The sequence below is a fragment of the Acanthochromis polyacanthus genome, chromosome 10 (assembly GCF_021347895.1).
Source record: "Acanthochromis polyacanthus isolate Apoly-LR-REF ecotype Palm Island chromosome 10, KAUST_Apoly_ChrSc, whole genome shotgun sequence".
NCBI classification, from domain to species: Eukaryota; Metazoa; Chordata; class Actinopteri; family Pomacentridae; genus Acanthochromis; species Acanthochromis polyacanthus.
In genome coordinates this window covers 662,009-683,254 of record NC_067122.1, presented here as the reverse complement: position 1 = coordinate 683,254, position 21,246 = coordinate 662,009, and the positions used below count along the sequence as shown (strand labels likewise).

Sequence of the window (21,246 nt, the reverse complement as noted above, 5' to 3'; positions counted from 1 at the left end):
GTCTTGTGATGTTGTTTTCTTGTTTTTTTTAAAAATATTTTCTTAATATTTTGCAGACTTTTTGTGGCTGTGTTTTGCTCTGAATGGTTTTTGTGTTTTTTTTCCGTGTGTGCGTTTAAACTGGGCTGTGGAGGCGAACGTGTTGATGAATCAGGAGCAGACTCCCACACAGCAGCTTCAGGTGGAGAGAAACTCGACTCTCTGAGGCTTTAATCGGCTCAGAAACACCCCAGTCTGTAGGAAAACATCCACGCCGTCGTTTCTGAGCAGAAACCTGAAGAAAATCCACAGATTTAACCTGAAACGTCCCAAAACTGAGACTCCTGACCCGAAATCTGCTGCTTCACTCTGAGTTCAAGATAAAACAGTGAAATATTAAAAACACATTAATGATCATTCCACTAGTTTTACTTGAGAACAAACTGCTGCTTTATTTCTGAATAAAGAAGGCTGTCATTAGATTATGTTTAGTCAGAATTTCAGAGGTTTTTTGCAGTTTTGGGGTAAATTATCACATTTTTTTTTGTATTTTATTTTTGTCACCGTATACGTTTTTTTCTATTTTGATTTAAAAATATTTTGATATTTTTCAGGAATATTTCGTGGCATTTTCTATATTTTGTATTTTTGGAAATATTTTATCACATTTATTTCTATTTATACATTTTTCATATTCATACATTTTTTATGATATTTTACAAAAATGTCTCGTTATCATTTCACCTTATTGGACATTTTGTTTGTGCAAAAACACGTTTCTCATATTTTACACATACTTTAAAAACAGAACAATGTTTTGTTTTTATCACACTTTATTTCTAAAAAATATTCTGAGATTTTTGGACATTTATTTTTGCAAAATTAATAATATATTTTACTTTTAGGCATTCAAATAATCATTTTGTCAGGAATTTTATGGCTATTTTTATACTATTCTGCAGATAATCATAAAATATTTATAATAAATGTAAATATTGTAGTAAATATGTGTATTATAAATAGTTTATTTTACTAACATAAATTGAAGCTTTTATGGGGGCATTAAATTGACAAACATTTTGTTTTACTCATTTACTGTTTTTTAACAGATTTCCCAGATTTCTAACCACTATTAGAATTCAGTTTTTTTTTTCAGTTATTTTGAACATATTTCCTTATCATCATTGCGAGACACTTTTGTGGATATTTTGTGGTTTCTGTAAACCTTTGTGAAAACATAGAAATTAATGAGGAGTTTTAGGTGCTAAACAATAAAATAAATAACGAATACCAGAAATAAAGAATAAAAAAACTAAAAAATAATAATAGAATAGAGTAGAATATGTAGAATCAGTGGAGTGATGCTTAAACATGTCAGGTGACCCGTTGTTTCGGCCAATCGTTGGCCAGATGTCCCAAAGTCGACCGTCCAATCAGCTGCCTCCATCTCCCCCCAAACATCCACCTCCCATCCTGAAGGGAAACACCAGAGACCTTTTTCATCCTCCTCATCGTCTCCATCTTCTTCTCCCTCGTTCCCCAGCCTCCTCCTCCTCCTCTTCCTCCTCCTCCTCCTCCCCCTCAGTGGGAGGTGTGGGTCAGCGATAAGAGATGATGATGATGATGATGATGATGATGATGATAACTGGGACTCGGTGCATTAAAGCATCGATCGAAGCCTTTTAGCGCCGCTACGGACGCTCTGATTGGCTGACAGGCAGCGACTCGCTCAGACAGGAATCCTGTGTGTGTGTGTGTGTGTGTGTGTGTGTGTGTGTGTGTGTGTGTGTGTGTAGCATAGGACAATCAGCTGTTCTGAGAAATTAAACTGATCGGATTGAGGAAGAAAAGCACAAAGAAAGGAGGAAGGAAAATCTGAGTGAACATTCCAACATGCATGGAGGGATGACACGGATCAATCAATCAATCAATCAATCAATCAATCAATCAATCAATCAATCAATCAATCAATCAATCACTTGAATCTACACCACTTCTGTGATGATAAACAACTTTACAACAACACAACTTCTGTCTTTTGTCTTTTCTTCCCTTAATCAGTTCATTCATTCTTCTTCTTCATCCACTTCCTTTTTCTTCTTCCTCGTCCTTCTTCTTCTACAGTTGTACTTAATGTTTGATTCACAGGGAGGTCGCAGACAAATGAACAAGTGTGTGTACACAAACACACACACACACACACCTGTCTACACACAGACACACACTGAGCGGCAGCATCGAGGCCTCGGAGGCGTCATTAACTTGAGGAGGCTGTTGTGTTTGTCAGGATGTAATGAAAACAGAAAGACACACACACTACACAATAAACGACACACACTGTACACAAACAACACACACAGTACACAATAAACAACACACACACAGTACACAATAAACAACACACACAGTACACAATAAACAACACACACACAGTACACAATAAACAACACACACAGTACACAATAAACAACACACACACTGTACACAAACAACACACACAGTACACAATAAACAACACACACACAGTACACAATAAACAACACACACAGTACACAATAAACAACACACACACAGTACACAATAAACAACACACACACAGTACACAATAAACAACACACACAGGAGCTGAGTGTGTATTAGTGTGTATTAGTGTGAGTGTGTGTATTAGTGAGTGTGAATTAGTGAGTGTGTGTCTTATTGTGTGTCTGTACTAGTGTGTGTGAGTGAGTGTGTGTTGTGCTCGGGCTTCATTAATCTCCATTAGAAAACAGAAGTTAGTTAATGTCTCCTTCGCTCGGCTGCAGCAGCAAGACGCCGCGAGGCAGCAGCTGCCCGTCACACACTCACACACACACACACACACACTAATACACACACTCACACACACACACACTAATACACTCACACACTAACACACACACTAATACACACACTCACACACACACACACACACTAATACACACACTCACACACACACACACTAATACACTCACACACTAACACACTCACTAACACACACACTAATACACACACTCACACACACACACACACACACTAATACACACACTCACTAACACACACACTAATACACACACTAATACACATTAATACACACACTCGCTAATACACACGCAGTAATACACACTAATACAGACACACACGCCACAACGTCACACACACTTGTGTAGTTCCACCTGTGAGGTTGATTGTTTCAGTTTGAGTCTTCGGAGGGAAAAAGACACGAAACTGAAATGAATGAAGGAACGAACACGACGACTCTCAGTAAACATGCATCACGTCGACAACACGTATGTTCACACACACACGTAGCATGTCGGCAGAGTGTGACAACACAGAGGCATGCTGGGAGGTTTGAGTGGCAGGCTGCACACACACGGACACACACACAACTCAGAACATAAAGAAACACATTCTACATGTAAATCAGTCTTTGTGCTAAGCTAAACTAGGCTAGCTGTTTCTGTATGCCTCCAGTCTTTGTGCTAAGCTAGGCTAACTGTTTCTCTATGCCTCCAGTGTTTGTGCTAAGCTAGGCTAACTGTTTCTCTATGCTTCCAGTCTTTGTGCTAAGCTAGGCTAACTGTTTCTCTATGCTTCCAGTCTTTGTGCTAAGCTAGGCTACCTGTTTCTCGATGCTTCCAGTCTTTATGCTAAGCTAGGCTAACTGTTTCTCTATGCTTCCAGTCTTTGTGCTATGCTACACTAACTATTCACCTCTGCTTGCAGCTTTCGTGGTAAGCTAGGCTAACTGTTTCTCTATGCTTCCAGTCTTTGTGCTATGCTACACTAACTATTCACCTCTGCTTCCAGTCTTTGTGCTAAGCTAGGCTAACTGTTTCTCTATGCTTCCAGTCTTTGTGCTAAGCTAGGCTAACAGTTTCCCCTCTACTTCCAATCTGTGGATGAAGCTAAGCTAGGCTAAATGTTTTACTGATTCCATTTTTAGTTTTATCTCTTTGTCCTTTTTAAAAAAATAAAAACAGTGTGTGTCTTACTTTGTGTGTGTGTGTATTGGACTGTGTCCTGTGAGGTCACCGGTTGTCGTGGGAAACAGACTCAGTGTGTTTGTGCTGCCAGCTGGCGGAGCTCTCTGATTGGCCGTTCAGTTTGGACGCTGCGTTCAGGTTCAAGGTTCTCAGTGGGACATTTTAACTCAGCGATCAGCTGCTGCTCACTGACACCGATCACAACAATCAATAATAGAATCAATAATATGATGAATAATATGAACAATAATCTAAGTTTAGCTCCTCTCTCTCTCTCCGGTTGAGTGTCTCTCGCCCTCCTCTGAGCTGTAATACCTCAGGGAGCTCCAGCAGAGGCCTCCACCTCCTCCTCCTCCTCCTCCTCTTCCTCCACATCTTTTATATCTTCCTCTCTTCTGTCTCTCAGTCTCTCCATCTTTCCTCCATTTTCTTCTTTATGGTTTAATTCTCTATAAATGTCTTCACTTTTCTTTTTTAATCGTGAATAGAAAACATTTTTTCTTTTTCTCCCTTTATTTACTGCCTTCCTGTTCTTTTTACTTCATTCTCTCCTCCTTTTATTCTACCTTTTCTTTTTCCTTTACAGTCTTTTTCCTTCCTTCCTTCCTTCCTTCCTTCCTTTCATCCTTCCTTCCTTCCTTCCTTCTACTTCTTAGAGTTCCTCGTGGTTCTGCTTGATCCTCTCTGATGACTGTTTCTGGTGGATTTGTCAGTAGAACCAAACCTGACTTTTCTTCTCCATCTTTTCTCAGGAGGTTCTTCTGAAGCGAGCAGCTGATCTGGTGGAAGCTCTTTATGGGATGCCTCACAACAACCAGGTGAGATAAAAACATCTCCATCATGAAACTCACAAATAACCAGCTGATTTCACAATCATATTTATTTTACTGAATAATTCCAGATACAATCTAACAAACTTTAAAGACTTAATCCACCAGAACCTCCTCAGAACATCTGGTTCTTCATCTCCAGTAACTATCAATGATCAGAGTTCTACCTTGATGCTGGGAATACTTCAGAGTTCCAGGTCCTTCAGGTTCAGAGAGGAGGAAAAACATATTTCAGATCTGATACGAACTGACTCCAGATCAGGACGGATGGATTGAGGGATTTATTGAGTCTTCTGACCAACTAATCATCAGGAACTCCAGGAACTCACAGCTTCTGTTGTCCAGGAAATAGTTGAAATTCCTGCAGAAAAAGTCCTCATGAACCAGAACATTTGTGTGTTTCTATTCCTCTTCAAGTTCAGGCTTTAAAAACCGGACAGCAGATATTAATCAGTGGTCTTTACAGTTGTCCGTAGGCCTACCCTAGAACTTTCTCCAGTTGTCCGTAGGTCTACTCTAGAACTTTCTGCAGTGGATGTTCTCCTTTCCTGCTTCCAGTCTTTAAGTTTAGTCTCACTTAGAACATTCCAGGTCCTTGAAGTCCATAGAGGTGGGTCCAGATTTATCACTTTTTGATGGACTTTTTCAGAACTTCATCAGTCTAGCAGATAGAACCATGACATTAAAAAGTGATAAAATCTGGACCCACCTCCATGGACCTGAAGGGAAACATTCCCAGTCTGAAGGTAGAACTGTGATCACTGATGAAGTTACTGCAGATGAGGAACCAGATGTTCTGAGAAGGTCAGGAAGAAACTTTAGTCCTATTTAGGTGGATTTGTGGTGCCGAATTTGAGATTTTGTTGCAATTTCAGCAGTTTTGTGGTGATTTTGGTCCTATTTTTGTTATTTTGCACGACTTTTGATCCAAATTAGATTTTTTGTTGTAATTTCACGTGTTTTCTGGTAGTTTTGGTCCTTTTTTGAGGTAAATTTGGCTGTTTTTCTGGTGATTTTGCTGTCATATTTGAACGCTTCAGGGGGATTTTGACTCTTTTTGGTATAATTTCACCAGTTTTCTTCTAGTTTTGGTCCTTTTTGTGGTGATTTTGAGTGTTTTTCCTGACATATTCGAACCTTTCAGGGTAGTTTTGGCTCTTTTGGGGCTGATTTTTTTAATGTTTTTGTTGTAATTGGTGATTTTCCAGATTTTTTCCAGCTAGTCATTGTAGTGTCAGTTTTCACCAGAACTCAGTTCCTGGAGCTGAGGAACCAGATGTTCTGAGGAGGTTCTGGATGAACTTTCATGGGTTGCACCTCCATCTTTAAGTTGTTTGGACTTCCAGAGACAGATCACTAAGCCTCATTGTGACGTTCTGCTGTGGTTCTGTCGGATCAGGAGATCATCCTGAAGCGAGCGGCCGATCTCACCGAGGCTCTCTACAGCGTTCCTCGCAGCCACAACCAGCTGCCGTCGCTCACCGGCTCGGCCGCCCACTCGGGGATGATGGGAGTGAACTCTTTCAGCAGCCAGCTCGCCGTCAACATCTCCGAGGCCTCGCAGGCCGACCAAGGTGAGAATTACCCATGATCCTCTGCAGCGACACACCAGCAGGTCAGAACATCGGCCGAAGTTCAAATGCACAAAAATTAAGTTAAACTGGCCAAAAAAAAGAGCTCAAACTTGTAAAACAAAGAGCTTTAAAGCAGAACAAGTTTAGAACCGTTTCTTGTCCTCTTGACACCAAGAAGTAACAGAAAACTTTATTTTTTCTGGCAGTCGTTCATTTCCAGCCGGTTTAAAGGAAACAAACCTGCAGGTTCCTCTGACGGTTTACTGAAACCAAACGGACAAAAAAAGAGCTCAAACATGTCAAAGAAAAGACCTTAAATATGCAAGAATGAGTTCAGAAACTGCACTGAAGAGTTTAAATTTGTAAATAAAAGTTCAAATACACAACAAGCATTTTAAATTTAACAAAAAAGACTTAAATATGCAAAACAGACAAGAACAAGAGCTCAAAGATGTAAAACAAAGAGTTTAAATATATATATATATAAATAATTTTAGAAACTGCACTGAAGAGTTTTAATTTACAAAAAGAGTTCAAATACACAAAAAGTCACTTCTTGGGGACTATTTTCAGCAACGGATTGATCCACAGTTTGGATTTGTTGCCTCGTTTTGAGGAGGTTAAAGTTCAGAATAATCAAACTAAACTACAGTTTGATAACTAGTTGATCTTGTTGGGGACTATTTTGTGGGGCGGACTGATCCGTGCTGGGTGCAGCAGGAGGTGTGTGTGGCTGCAGTTCGGTCTTGTTCGCTGATGTGTTTTTAATCGTTTTCTGACACACATCGCTGAGGCTTGTTTCCTTTCAGCACTTGGGTTCTGCTCGTGAACACGCGTCGACAGGAAGCAGATCGAGCTGCTTTAACTCTGCGGACGCCTCCGGTCCAGAACCCAGAGCCTCCGCCGGCTGCTTTTCCCATCGGCCGGCGGCGAACACCTTTCAGGAATCCATGAGGTCATGGGAAAGCAGGCAGCTGAAAATTCATAACGGCGTGGTTTATGTGCTCGGAAACATTACACCGTCGTCCCGCTGTTCCCGAGTATGAAACGTCTCCGTGTGCCCCTCGCAATTACCCACCGTGATTAAAACATTAATAAAAACAGCGGCTCCTGAGCCCAGGCCTGATCAGGAGGACGAGGAAGGTAATTTACAGCGCCAATTCACAGCAGCTCGGCCCGCTGCAGAGCTCCTCCTTCATCTCCTCCCTCTGCAGAGTTTACAGGCCTTCCAGGGACCGTCTCCTGTTCTTTAATATTTTATTCACCTGGACTCCCATCTTAACCTGCAGCTGCTGCTCTGGGCCCATTTCTACCTGCTTTGATAGATTCTTTACCTATAAAGCGTGTCTCAGAGTTTAAAAACTAAGAAGAAGAATTAAATGGGCAACCTGTGAAGCTATTTTTAGAGTTTACTGTCTCCAGCCACTAAGTTTGGTGAAGACAGAATAGTTTCCATCAGATCATAACGATTAAATGGACGTATCTTTAAGTGTTAGCCTATGAAAAGGAAAAAAAAGATGCAGAATATTCAATCAAGCCTGGTGTTGTGGCTCCATAATGTTCTTGTAAATGTATATAAATGGATGGATCCGTGTTTCTACTGAAGTTCAGCCTTTGGTCGACGTTTCACCAACGTTTGTGGCTCTGACATCAGCAGACGGTGGACAGTTTGACCTCATGAGCCGTTAAACCGACACAAACTGCCTCAGATTCAAGTTTTATTCTTCTGTAAATATAAACTCTAATTAATGAGAACGCGGTTTTCTTTCTAGAAAACAAACACGTCATTTCCTTCACCACAGGAAACAACTGGAGACGTTTTCTCACGTTTGACAGGACCGTCTAGTAACTGAGTCTCAGTACGTCGTTGTTACGACATCTGAATCCATAATTACAGGTCCAGGAGTTGTAGTTCCAAACCAGAAGAGAGGATTTACGACTGCTTCTGTCCTGGAAACACTTCAACAGGAAGTAGAAGGAAAAGCTGAAGCTAAACTGAGTTTAAGATCACAGAAGATGATGAGGAGAAGAGAAGAGTTTCATCGTACAAGGTTTTCCACTTTTTATTCTTCTGAGGCAACAAATCAACAAACAAAACCAAGATAGGAAGGAGACAGAGTTAAAATATGCAATGAATGCTTTAAAGTATGCAAGAACGAGTCCAAACACGCAGGAGAAAGATCTCAAATATGCAAAAAAAGAGCTCAAATATACAAGAAGCAGTTAAAATACACAAGAAAGAGACAAAAAAAAGCTCCAGTGTGTGAAAAAGAGCTCAAATACACACAAGCAAGTTAAAATATACAAGAAAAAGAGCTTGAATGTGCAAAAAAGAGCTCAAATACGCAAGAAAATGTTCAAACATACAAGAAAACGAGCTCAAATGCACATAAAAGAGCTAAAATAAGCAAGAATGAGTTAAAATAGACAAGAAGGAGAACAAAAGAAAAAGAGCTCAAATTCACAAAAAGCAGTAAACAATAGAGAGTGTAAATACACAAGGAAAAAAAAGAGAGTAGAAAACGACAAAAAAAGAGCTCAAACGTAATAAAAAAAGAGCTTTAATAGGCAAGAATGAGTTTAGAAACTGAACTAAAGAATTTAAATTAGAAAGAATGAGTTTAAATACACAACAATTTAGTTTAAACACACAAAAAAGAGCTCAAACATGCAAGAAAAAATAGTTCTAGTGCACAAAAATGAAGTTAAAATGGACAAAAACCAGGTCAGGCTTGTAAAACAAAGAACTTTAATACACAAGAACACGTTTAGAACCCGTTTCTTGTCCTTTTGACACCAAGCAGTAACAGAAAACTTTATTTTTTCTGGCAGTCGTTCATTTCCAGCCGGTTTAAAGGAAACAGTCGTCCACCTGCAGGTTCCTCTGACGGTTTTCTGAATAATCAGCGGCTCTGAACTCGTTTCCAGTCGGTTCTTCTCATTAGAACCAACGTTTAGCTGCTCCGTTCTCCTCCACATGTGGTTCCCATCGACCTCCTCGCTCCGCTGGGAATCCGGACCGGGAACGAGATGTGCTGCTTGGCGCTGGTCGGTGGGAACCCGGCAGCCCGGGGAGCAGCGCTGCGTTTAACGCGTCGAAGGCGTGATGATGTCACTGCTGAGGTCACGGAGAGGAGGAAACACGGAGAGTTGTTCCAGCATTTCATGTCTGACTCAGTAGCACACATTTAAACCAGTAACAGTCTGGACTGGTTCCAGTTAATCCACCCAGTCTGTTGGACAACCTCAGATCATGGTTGTTTAAAATCCAACGTCCCTGAACTCATCGCGTGTAAAATCACTTAGAAATATACCAAAAATAAGCCATTTGCTGTAAGCAGATTCTGTAAAAGTCCAAATATTTTGGGCTCTTTTACAAAACTCTGACTCCATTAATGACTCAGCTGGAGCCAGCAGTGACTTGACAAAAATTCAGAGTAAAATATCCGACATCCTTGAACTGGTTGTGTAAATTTTGGTTTTTTTTGGGGAAAAAAACAACCAAATCACATACATAAAAATTTGTCCAAAAAAGCACATTTGCAGTAACCAGATTCTGTAGAAATCAAAAAATTCTTCGCTTGTTTACGCAACTGTGAAGCTATTAAAGATTCAGCTGGTACCAACGGTCACATGACAAAAATACCCAACATCCCTAAACTAGTCATGTGTAACTTTTGTTTTTTCTTGGAAAACATCAAATCAAAGCTAAAATCAGGATATTTTTAAAATCAAAATTGTGTCTTTAAAGACTTTCTAAAAATAAACCATTTGCGGTAACCAGATAGTGTAAAAAAAACTAAAAATTCTTCACTTTTTGACCTAACTGTGAAGCTATTAATGACTCAACTGGAACCAACGGTCACATGACAAAAATTCAGAGTAAAATATCCGACATCCTTGAACTAGTCGTGTGTAGCTTACCATTTTATTGGAAAAAAAACAAATCTTAACTAAAATCTGGATTTTTTTAATCCAAACCATGTATTTAAAAACTTGCCAAAAATAAACCATTTATAGTAACCAGATTCTGTAAAAATAAAAAAATTCTTAGCTTTATAACGCAACTCTGAAGCCATTAGCGACTCAACTGGTACCAACGGTCACATGGCAATAATTCAGTTTGTTCAGTGTTTCCAAAGTTACATCTGTTTCTGTCATTTTTTTGCTTTGCTTTGCTGTCGCTCCTTTTTCAGTCACCCAAGTACTAATTTAACTTTATTTAGTGTGTTTCATTACTTTATTTCATGTTTTATGTTAAAAATCCCACAAAATCTTGAAGCTAAGATCTTAACCCTTACCAGGCCATCCCAGATAGCAAACTATGGTTGAATCTATGTTGAGACCTAACGTCGAAATTATACAGAAAGCGCAAGGTTGATAAAATGTTGAGTCAACGTTTGCTTACATAGATTACATGTTTGCAAACATAGATTCAACATTAATTAAACATTGACCTGTCAAACATTTTAATTAAACCAAAATACAACGTAGATTCAATGGTATCTTTTAAACACAAACTTCAATGTTGACAAAATGTTGTTGAATCAACGTTGAGCCGACCATCAGTCTTCAACCGTAACCACAATTCAACCTTCTTAACCCTAATTCAACATTGATTTAACATCTTTTGCTATCTGGGTAAAGTGTGATTTATGGTTGAAAAGCAAACGTTGACTCAACATTTTATCAACCTTGCGCTTTCTGTATAATTTCTACGTTAGGTCTCAACATAGATTCAACATTGATTCACCCATAGTTTGCTATCTGGGATGTTTCTGGAGAAGTACATAAACTAAAACATATACTAAAACCACCTAATCCATAAAATATTGATCAAGTCTTGGGAGGTCTCATTGTCGTAGACGTTCACCATATTGAATTTCGGCCGTGTTATTACGGTACGCAGCCCGATAAAAGCTTCATAATTGCGGCTTCGTTATAAAGGCTCATACGGCTTTATTGTTTGAAATAAGCAAATTTGGGGCCAATGTTTATATCTTACCAAACATACGGGTGTGTGCATATTTTATGTTCATTAGCAATCATAAACAAGTCACACGTGTTGAGCTGAGAGTCTGTGAGTACGAGTAAGCAGAACGAGTATACTCGGTCCCGGTTTTATAAGGGTTAATTTGTGTCTAAAACTATGATGTAGTCCTCTGAAATGTAGAGATGAAGTATGAAGTGGAACAAAATGTGAGTTCTTGAAAATGTTTGCCCCTTGTTAATGGTACAAATGTATAAACTGGAGGTGATTTTAGCCAAAGTCAAGTGATCTTCTTGAACCAAACCTCCAGGCTGTGGAGACGTTCTGTCTGACTCGGTCCTCTCCATCCTCTCAGGTTATTCCCGTAACTCCAACAGCGTGTCTCCTCGCGGCTACGTTCCCAGCTCCACGCCCCAGCAGTCCAACTACAACACCATCACGTCCACCATGAACGGATACGGGGCGGCGGGGATGACCAACCTGGGTGTTCCCGGATCCCCCAGCTTCCTCAACGGCTCCACCGCCAACTCTGCTTACGCAAGTGAGTGTTTCCAGACAGCGGCTCCGATAAAACCAGACCCCATCCATCTGAGAGGCAGCTATCCTTCCTGAACGTCCAACAGCGGCATAAATTTGACCAATCAAAACCTCCGAAACACACCTGAGCTGCTCCTTATTGGTCAGTGAACCTGAAGCACTGAAAGGAGTCAAAGTGGGGGTTAAGGAAGTGAGAGGAGGAAGGAAAACGTTGATGTGTCAGGAAAAGTTCATGTTCTGCACTCAAAGCTTCGATTGTGTTTGCACTGAAAGGAGTTGAAGTGACAGCTCAGGTTTGACGGCTTTTTTTCCACATTTAGTTGAAGTTTCTGGTAACATCTTAGTACTGAAGGAAGGTGAAGTGTCAGTTGACGCAATTCACATTTGACACTTAAATGTAAGTGATTTTCAGTTAAAGTATAAGAGTTGAGAGTAGTTGAGGCATCAGTGGAAGTACTGCAGGGCTTCAAATATTATTTTAGGAGTTAAAGTTTGAGTAACAAAGCTGCAGCAGTTGAAGTGTCCTTAGATTAAACATTACAGTCATTTTTGTTCACGTTTTGAGGAGACTTTTTAGGTAGTTTTTATTCTGACATTTTACAGTTATTTTGTTAAAATTTTGAGGATGTTTTTCAGGACATTTTGCAGTCATTTTATGATTTTTTGAGAAGATTTTTCAGGACATTTTACAGTCATTTTGCTAATTTTTGAATCTGTTTTTCCGAACATTTTACAATAATTTTGTTGTTATTTTCAGGACATTTTTACATTGATTTTATTGATATTTTGAGGAGGTTTTTCAGGTAATTTTACAGTAATTTCTTTATTTTATTGATACTTTGAGGATGTTTTTCAGTACATTTTGCAAAAATATTTAGTATTTTTTCAGGATATTTTATTAATATTGTTTAGGACATTTTTCTGTCATTTTGTTAATATTTTGAGGTTTTTCAGGTAATTTTACAGTCATTTCTCTATTATGTTCAGGACATTTTTACAGTGATTTTAATAATATTTGGAGATGTTTTTGAGGACATTTTTCTGTCATTTTTAAAATATTTTCAGGACATTTTTCTGTCATTTCTCCCTTATTTTTTAGGACATTTTACAGTGATTTAGTTGGTTTTTCAGGACGTCTCTTATTCGGTCGTCTCAGGTGGTTTTCCAGAACCAGACCTCTGTGTTCTGTTGGTATTTCTGGTGACGGAGGAGCAGTGAGGCTGAAGGAGCAGATCTAATATCTGGGAGCTGCCGAGGTGTTCGCTTGTTGTTCGCTTGTTGTTCGCTTGTTGTTCTGAAACTTGGGCGCTGATGAACTCGCCTGGAGTCGAGCTGCAGCTTGGAAGGCGCAGGTGTGTTTTGGAGGCCGGTGGAGTCTAAACTCGCCCGCGGGGAGCGCTCCATTGTTTTGGCCGGCGTTTCAAAGAGCCCCGGCGAGTCTCAGCGAGGCTCGTTTAGAGGCGGCGAGCTCCGTGCCAGGTGATGCTGTCGTCCCTGGCGACCAAACAAAAGGTGGGCTCGCATCTCGCCTGGCTGGGCTTCAGCTTCCCGCCGCCGAGGCTCTAAATGTGTGTGTGTCGACTGAACGCCATTGTTCACTTCCTCCTCCCTCCTCCTCCCTCCTCCTCCCCCCTCTGACTGTCCCCCGTCCATCCTCACCCCTCCTCCCCCGCCTCCACTAACCCCACTAACATCCTCACCGCATCCCTCATGCATTCATGCATTCACGCTTTGGGCCGAATCCATTAATATCAGCCGGAGAAACGAGACGAAGGAGCCGTGGAGGAAACGTGAGGAGCAGCGATCCAGGACAGACTGATAGTTTGTTGGCACGAAGCGATAAATCACATTTACATTCCCCCGTTTCATTTACAGTTCCATTCTCAAACGCTGCCCTCCGATCGTTTACAGAAACACCGGGGTCCAGAGAAGCTGTAAGCTGTGTTAGCTTAGCTTAGCACAAGCACTGGAAACAAAGGGAAGCTGCTAGCATGGGTTCATAAACGCACCTAGCATCACGGCTAAAGCTGGCAGGTTTAACGCGTCGTATCATCTTTACACAAAAGTCAAAAATAAAAATAAAAAATGCAATTTGTCATTTTACAGTCAACACATTTGAATTTTATTTTGGAATTTTTTCTTTTATTTTTGTAAGTTGGTTGTTGACTTTTCCAATTTTTTTAATCTTAATTTCTACACAAAGTCACTTTTTCAATTTTGGTTCAAAATTCACAGAAAATTCAAACAAATGCAAGTTTCAAAGCTGTAAACAGCCAAAATAGCTAAATCAAAATAAAAATTAAATGAAACAACAGATAAATCAACAACGTCAATATTTTAGTGGTCATTGTGGAGTTTATGGTTATGTTTGTGACTTTTATTTTGGAATTTATTTATTTATTTTAGTACGTGGTTAAATATTACTTTGGGATTTATTTTAAACATATTGGTTGTTGAATTTTTTTGTGTATTTTTCAGGTTTTTAAATCTTAATTTTTAGAGACAATCTCATTTTTGACTTTTACTTTGAAAACTGGAGTTTGTTGGGGGTTTTTTTAAGCAATAAATTCAAGTTTCATAGTTGTAAACAGCTAAATTTACAAATACAAAATAAAAATAAATAAAAATAAATGAACAGGTAAATCCAATAATGAAAATGTTTTATTGGTCATTTGGGAGTTTAGATTTATGTTTGTGACTATTATTTTGGAATTTATTTGTTTATTTTAGGAATTTTTACATGTTTGGATATGTTCTGTTTTTTTTCTATCATTCTAATTTTTAAAATTAAGTTGCATTATGGACTTTTATTTTGGAAACTACAATGTTTTTTTTTAAACTTTTTTTCCAAGTACGTTATTTTGGAAACTGGATTTTTTTTTTCAGCAAATTCGTCGTTGACTTGTGGATGAAAATTCATTTAAAACACAAATCATTTTGAATGCTTGTTTGAATGGTAGAAACAGCAGCTGATATAAAAAAACAAATTAAAGCTGCATCCTGACTGGTCAGTGAATCCAACCATGTCCACCAGGTGGCGCTAGGGCAGAGAGTGCATTTTGGCCTGTAGCCTTTTTGACAGCGACCAATCAGAACTGTCCACCAGGTGGCGCTATAGTATGAGTATATACTGGTCTATAAAACGACTGTCCCTGAACATTATTCTGGGTTAGGGTTAGGGTTGAACCCATGCTAACAGTTTCCCTTTGTTTCCAGTGTTTGTGCTAAGCTAAGCTAACTCCTAAAGACGGCGAGAGTTTGTCCTGAAAAGTTGAGCTCAGGACGGTTTATGGATTAAATTAAATCTCGACGTTGGACTCGTGCACACACACTCACCTGTACACACACTCACCTGTACACACACTCACCTGTACAGTCTGCGTGGGCGGAGCTGCTCTCAGGTGGATCAGGTTGGTTTCAGTCCTTTAAGTTATGGATCAACTTTGCTCTTTGTTGTCGGCATGTTTCCAGAGCCAGGGACCTTCATCCTCCTCCTCATCCTCCTCCTCCTCCCTTGCATGGTTCACCTCATCTCCGTCTGATCACTCACCTCCTGCCTGCTGATTACTCTAGGATCCCCCTCCTCCTCCTCCTCCTCCTCCTCTTCTTCCTCAGCTCCCATAGGCCCTTATTCATTCTCTCCTGTCCATATGGTTTCTGCAGTCAAACAGAAGAGCGCCTTCGCCCCCGTCGTCCGGCCTCAGACCTCCCCGCCCCCCACCTGCACCACCACCAATGGCAGCAACCTCCAGGGTGAGCATCCCCCCCTCCTCCCCCCTCCTCCCCCCTTGTCCACCTGTCCGTCCACCTGTCCCACCTGGACGGCGTCTTTGTGGTCGTAGTAACCAATCAAAGTTGATCCATAACTTCTGGGAACCTGAATCTGTTGCTGTGTGCAGAAACTCGTGATTTTACTGGTTCTTCCTTCATTAATGTTTTCTTTTTCAACCCTCTGAACTCCACGTTTGGGGCTTTTGTTTTGAAAACAGAAGTAGGAAATTGCATTTTGGACCAAATTTTACTGAGAAGGAGGTGGAAATTTGGAAACGGCAGCTGCAAAAAAAAAAAAATCACAAAATAAACAATTATCTTATTTTTCTGGAGCTTTCAGTCGTACCTCATGGTCTTCTTCTCCTGAAACAGCTACTAAATGGACCACGTGTGAGATTTTGTCATTTTTCCGAGTTGCCAAAAAAACAGAAAACATCTAAACCTGTGAAAAAAAAGTTTTATTTGTTTTTGTGGAACTTTCAGTCGCACCTCATGGTCTTCTTCTTCCCAAATGGTTACTAAACGAACCCCGAGGTGAGATTTAGTCACCGGCTCTCTGAGGATTGAACCAAATTTTTGATAAAAATTTTCTTTTAAAAACTCCAGTCATGTAAAACGCCTTATCGGCATCTCCTGGGCTTCATCGGCTGCTGCTGTTTGTGGAATTGTTGAGGAAAAAAACATTCAAATTTGCTTTGTGAAATACGAGAAGTAGCTTTTATGGGGTGTTGTCATAGCAACAGGACAGATCAGCTGATGATGAAGACCATGTGGGGCGATCAAAATCTCCAGAACCGACACGCTCCACCAGAACGTGTTAATCAAAAAAATGTAGAAAAAAATGAAAATGTTAAAGAGTTTTTGTGTTTAAATTGTCGTCTTTACACGTTTAGCAGCTGGAGGTCATTTAGTAACCCCGTTTTCATTTTTAGACATCCAGAAATTGATCAACAACAACAGAATCTGAATCTGTAGATCAACGCAGCTAAAACCGCCAATAAGGCTTTTCGCATGTTCGGATTTTTCCATTTTTGGTTAGTTTCATTTTTTTTTAAATTTTGAATTTGAGGTGAGAGTTCAGTTTGTTCACGTCCCATGATCTTCTTCGGTATCGTGGGAATAAAATTTGCTCCAGTTTTTAGTCAGATTGTAGAAGTCATTGGTCACCTAAATGTTAAAGTGTGTTGATAAAACTTAAAAATAAAGAGGAAAAATCTGCTGAAATTACGAGTGTTTCTGGATAAAATGTGCCTTTTCAGCCACTTTTTAAAAATGTGTTGTTAGAAAACTAAACTTTTGACCCTATAAGATGTGGAACTTTTCCGGAAGCGGTGAATCTGACCGAGTCCGTTGTGTTTCAGCCATGGCAGGTCTCATCGTTCCCCCCATGTGAGGATCCAGCCGGACGCCTCTGAACCCGAAAAACAAGAAAAATCCTCCCATCGTCCCCCAGAACCAGAACCAGAATTCAGAACCCAGAATCCATCGCTACACCGGAGAAACCTTCATTTATTCACCTTCCAGCGTCACGTTCCCCCCGCGGTCGCCGCCGACCAGAGCGTCTCCGTCAGCGGCGGCCGGGGTATGTGGGCGTGGCCTGTGTGGTGGATGGGCGTGGCCATTTGTCTGCTGACATTTTCAGTAGTTTGACTTTAGAGGCCAAGCAGATCAGTTTGAACCACTGTGAGGCGGGGGAAGAGGGCGTGGTTTGGTGGTGAGTGGGCGTGGTCATTGGGATGCTAGACAGTTTGACAGATCAGTTCAAACCACTGTGAGGCGGGGAAGGAGGCATGGCCACCGGAGCGTCTGTTCATGGCGACGAAATGAAAGCGGCGCCGTCAAACGTCGCGCTTTCAACCAAAAAAGAATTTAGTAAAAAAAGTCAATACACGACAAAGAAAAGAAAGGAGGAACAATTCTCACTTCATTAGCAGGAAAATCTGATTGGTTTGATTTGTTGGAGGTTCATTCAGTCGAAGGTTCAGAATTGCAAAAAATTTGTCAAAAAAGTGACACGAAACTTGTCGAAACCAGAAATTATTTACACTTAAGAAGTTTTTACCAAAAAATGACTCAAACCTGATGTTTTGATTTGCAGAAATTGGTCCCAAATGTTCCTTCCAAGCTTAAAGACTGAAACCTCCAGTGGATTAATTCGTGTACGAACTATGAAGAGTTTTTAGACTCGTTTTTTAGCTGAACTTTATGTCTCTGATCTGATTGGTTCTCGCCTGAATGGACGCTCTTCAAGTCCAAGAAATCAGGAACAAAACATTTTGTCTCAAATGTGGAAATAAAAAAATACCGTCAGACGGTTTCCAGATTTGTTTCCAATCAGACAAAAAAAACCCAAAAAGAAGCGGACAGACGAAGCGTTTTCCTTTCTGTAGATTTTACCCTTGTTTGTGTCTCATGTTCCGGAAAAGGAGGAAGATGCAGTAACTTGGTGAGCAGATGTTCCACTAATGTTTGAGTTCCAGCTTCTGTTCCTCTTTCGTTTTCTGTTTTTGTTTGTTTTTTTCTTCTTAAACACAGTACAATAGTTCTGTTTCGCGGGTGTGTCGAGTGGTAGATTTTAACCAGAAAAAGCTTGCAGCAGTTTTAACCACATTTAGGTACCAGATTTTACTTGTTATTCTTCTGATTGTGCTTATTTTCTATGTATTTATAAAGTATGTTTTGGGGAGTTCCTTTTGTGATTTAGGCCTGAATGATAGTCTCAAATATATATGTAAACACATTTGATGTCTTAATACCTTTTAGATATTGTAAAAAGAGTGAACAAGTGAGAGGAATTAACCCTTTTTTGTAAAAACAACAAAAAAACACATCATGACGCTGTCACCCTGTTTTTGAAAGCAGGACGTAAAACAAACGCTTTCATCACTTTTGTATAAAACTGCTTTTCCGATATTTAACTTTTTGTAAACGGCATCATTTGTGTTCCCCCTGGTTCTTCTTCTTCTTCTCGTCCTTTGTGTATTATTGTGAAATGTATAATCATGGTTATTTCTTAATGCACTATTTTTGTTGGGGCACTTAATAAGAGCAATGCATCTTAGCAAAAAAGAAAAAAAGCCAATAAAGGTGGAAAAAAAAGATGAAAGCTAGAATGATATGCACCGATACCTTTTTTCCTTTCCCACTGTTTTTCTCCCGCCGTTTTAAAAATCTCTTGTCATGTGAAATTTTTAATATTTTGTTCTCGCTCTTCCTTTTGAACCTTTCAAGGTTTCAGTGTTTTTAATCCATCTGAATATTCGACCCGACTCCAAGTCTTTGTGTTTTTGATGATTATTAAAAACATGGCAGTGGATTTTAAAAACGTTGTTTTTTGGGTCATCGATCTCAAGGAAACCTCCATCAATGTTGCTGTTGTTGTTGATGGTGCTGTTCTCGTCGTCGCACACAATCTGGATCATTTACTTATGCAACTGTGTTCCTGTGCCGTGATGGAAGCTCCGGGGAAGTTTGGAAAGCTGACAGAAGTCGAGGTCGATGCCTTACGACTGACCACGACTCAACACTTTCTGCAGTGACTCGTCATTTTTTGTTTGGATTCGTTTGACGAAACTGCAACTTTTTTTAAAAAACTTTTTTGGTCCCTCAGGTTCCCCAAAAATGTACGAAAGATCCCGACTCAAAAGCTAGCAGTTAGCCTTTCGGTTAGCGGTACTTGGAAACCTCCCTGATTTTGGTTGTCTTGTCAAACAGCGCCCCCAAAATTACAAATAGAGGTACTGCAGCAGCATCTGTAAAATGTACAGTTTGTTTTTTAATTATTATGTGTTGTTTTCATTGGAATTTGATTAATTTTTCCTTTGAGGTTCCCCAGAAGAACTCAAACTGATAGTTAGCTGTTAGCCTTTCAAGTAGCGATGCTTCACAAACGTTAAAACTCCCTGATTTGGTCGTCTTGTCAAACGGCGCCCCCAAAATCATCAAAGGAGGCACTGCATGTTCATCTGTACGAAGTGCAGCTTGTTCTTTAATTATCACACTTTGTTTATGTTTGAAAATAAATGAGTCTGTTGGCCTGCTTTTAGATTAATTCTTTTTGTCTCTCAGGTTTCCAAAGCATCTCAAAGAGAAGCATAACAGTTAGCATTTTAGCAACACTTAGGAAACGTTAAACCGCCCTGATTGTGGTTGTCTTGTCAAACAACGCCCCCAGATTACAAAGGGAGGTACTGCAACACGTTTTAAATATCATACGCTGTTTTCATTAGAATCTGATAAATTTTTCATTTGAGGCTCCCCAGAAGAACTTGAACTGATAGCTAGCTGTTAGCCTTTCACATAGTGATGCTTAGGAAATGTTAAAACTCCCAGATTCTGGTCATCTTGACAAACACCGCCCCCTAGCTATGATGGAACGTACTGCATGTTCATCTACTCGTTTGTTATAGAAAAGACAAACTGGAGCGGAAGATCTCCAAACGACAGAAACTAAAAGCCAAAACCTTTTTTTCAACATTACAACTCAGATTATGGTTTTATTTTTGTTTTACAGAATTTTACTGTCGTATAACGGGAAGCAGCAGCCAACAAAAAAGATTTGAGTTCTCATAACATCAATCAGAAGCGTGAAATAAAAGCAGAGCTGCAGAACTCAGCGGGAGAATTCTCATTTAAAGACTGTAGACTTTTTTTTCTCAGAGCGTTTGAGCAGTTTTACATTTAAGGACAGTTTATAAAATGTTATAGCAACTTTGTGCCGACGGAAAAACAAACCATCCAAAATTCCTTTAAAACAAAACTCTAAATTTCTTTGGGAATCTGACGTCTGGATGGATTAAACTTTATGCAAATTGAGCGGGACTGACGGCGCCGCGTCGACTCGAGGCTGAAAAGTCAGTTTTTTGGAAAAGCCATTTTTCAGCTGAACTATGGAAGCGAGCAGCTGCACCTCAAACCGAACATCAACTCAAACAGCTTGCGACGTTTTTTTTTAATTCTTTTTCTTTGTTTTTCTGTCACAATTGTAGAAAGTTTGCTTCTCACCGTCCTGGTTTTCAGACTGAAAAATATACTTTTTTCGATGTTTTACTTCAATGTGAAAGAGGGCAGAGGCACTGCATCTTTGTGAAATATGAAATATATCATCAAAGTATATCAAAGCACAATGTTTAATTAATGTCTTACGGATACGATCGGGGGCGACGCCTCCGGATTCTTTTCTTTTCTGTCTCTGGCCATGCTGTAAATAGATGCATGTCTTTTTGGTTTGTTTTTTCCTGTGATCCAGTGCTTTTTGTACAGAAACAGTCTAATAAAAATTACATTTGGCTTGAAACTGTCTGACGTCTGATGTTGTCCACATAGAAAACTGGTTCTATCACAAATGCAGCTAAAGTCTGGACACAGAAGTATTAAATGTACTCACCATCATAACATGCAGGAGTTTTATAGGAATTGGAAGAACCAGGATAAAACTGCTTTGAATCAGACATAAAAGTATCAAGAACAGATATTGAAATCAATCAATCAAAGATGATGGAATCAAGAAGCAATAATATGGATCAGTCACTGACGGCAGTAATCTGAAATAATGGTTA

At 39.7% G+C, this 21,246-nt stretch overlaps 1 protein-coding gene across 3 annotated transcripts in view; it reads left to right on the top strand.

The window, feature by feature from the left end:
• The window catches only part of LOC110965896 (transcription factor COE3-like), a 187,358-nt gene extending 166,374 nt beyond the window's left edge, over positions 1 to 20,984 (top strand). For 2 of the 3 annotated variants that reach the window (XM_051954580.1, XM_051954579.1), the window contains exons 12-16: positions 4,739 to 4,804; positions 6,216 to 6,390; positions 11,736 to 11,921; positions 15,581 to 15,670; positions 17,050 to 20,984. In XM_051954580.1, the coding sequence (XP_051810540.1) occupies positions 4,739 to 4,804; positions 6,216 to 6,390; positions 11,736 to 11,921; positions 15,581 to 15,670; positions 17,050 to 17,081 (549 nt within the window). In that variant the 3' untranslated portion in view covers positions 17,082 to 20,984. The remainder of the gene's footprint in view (positions 1 to 4,738; positions 4,805 to 6,215; positions 6,391 to 11,735; positions 11,922 to 15,580; positions 15,671 to 17,049) is intronic. The other variant, XM_051954578.1, reaches the window with a different exon arrangement.
• Positions 20,985 to 21,246: the final 262 nt, after the last annotated feature.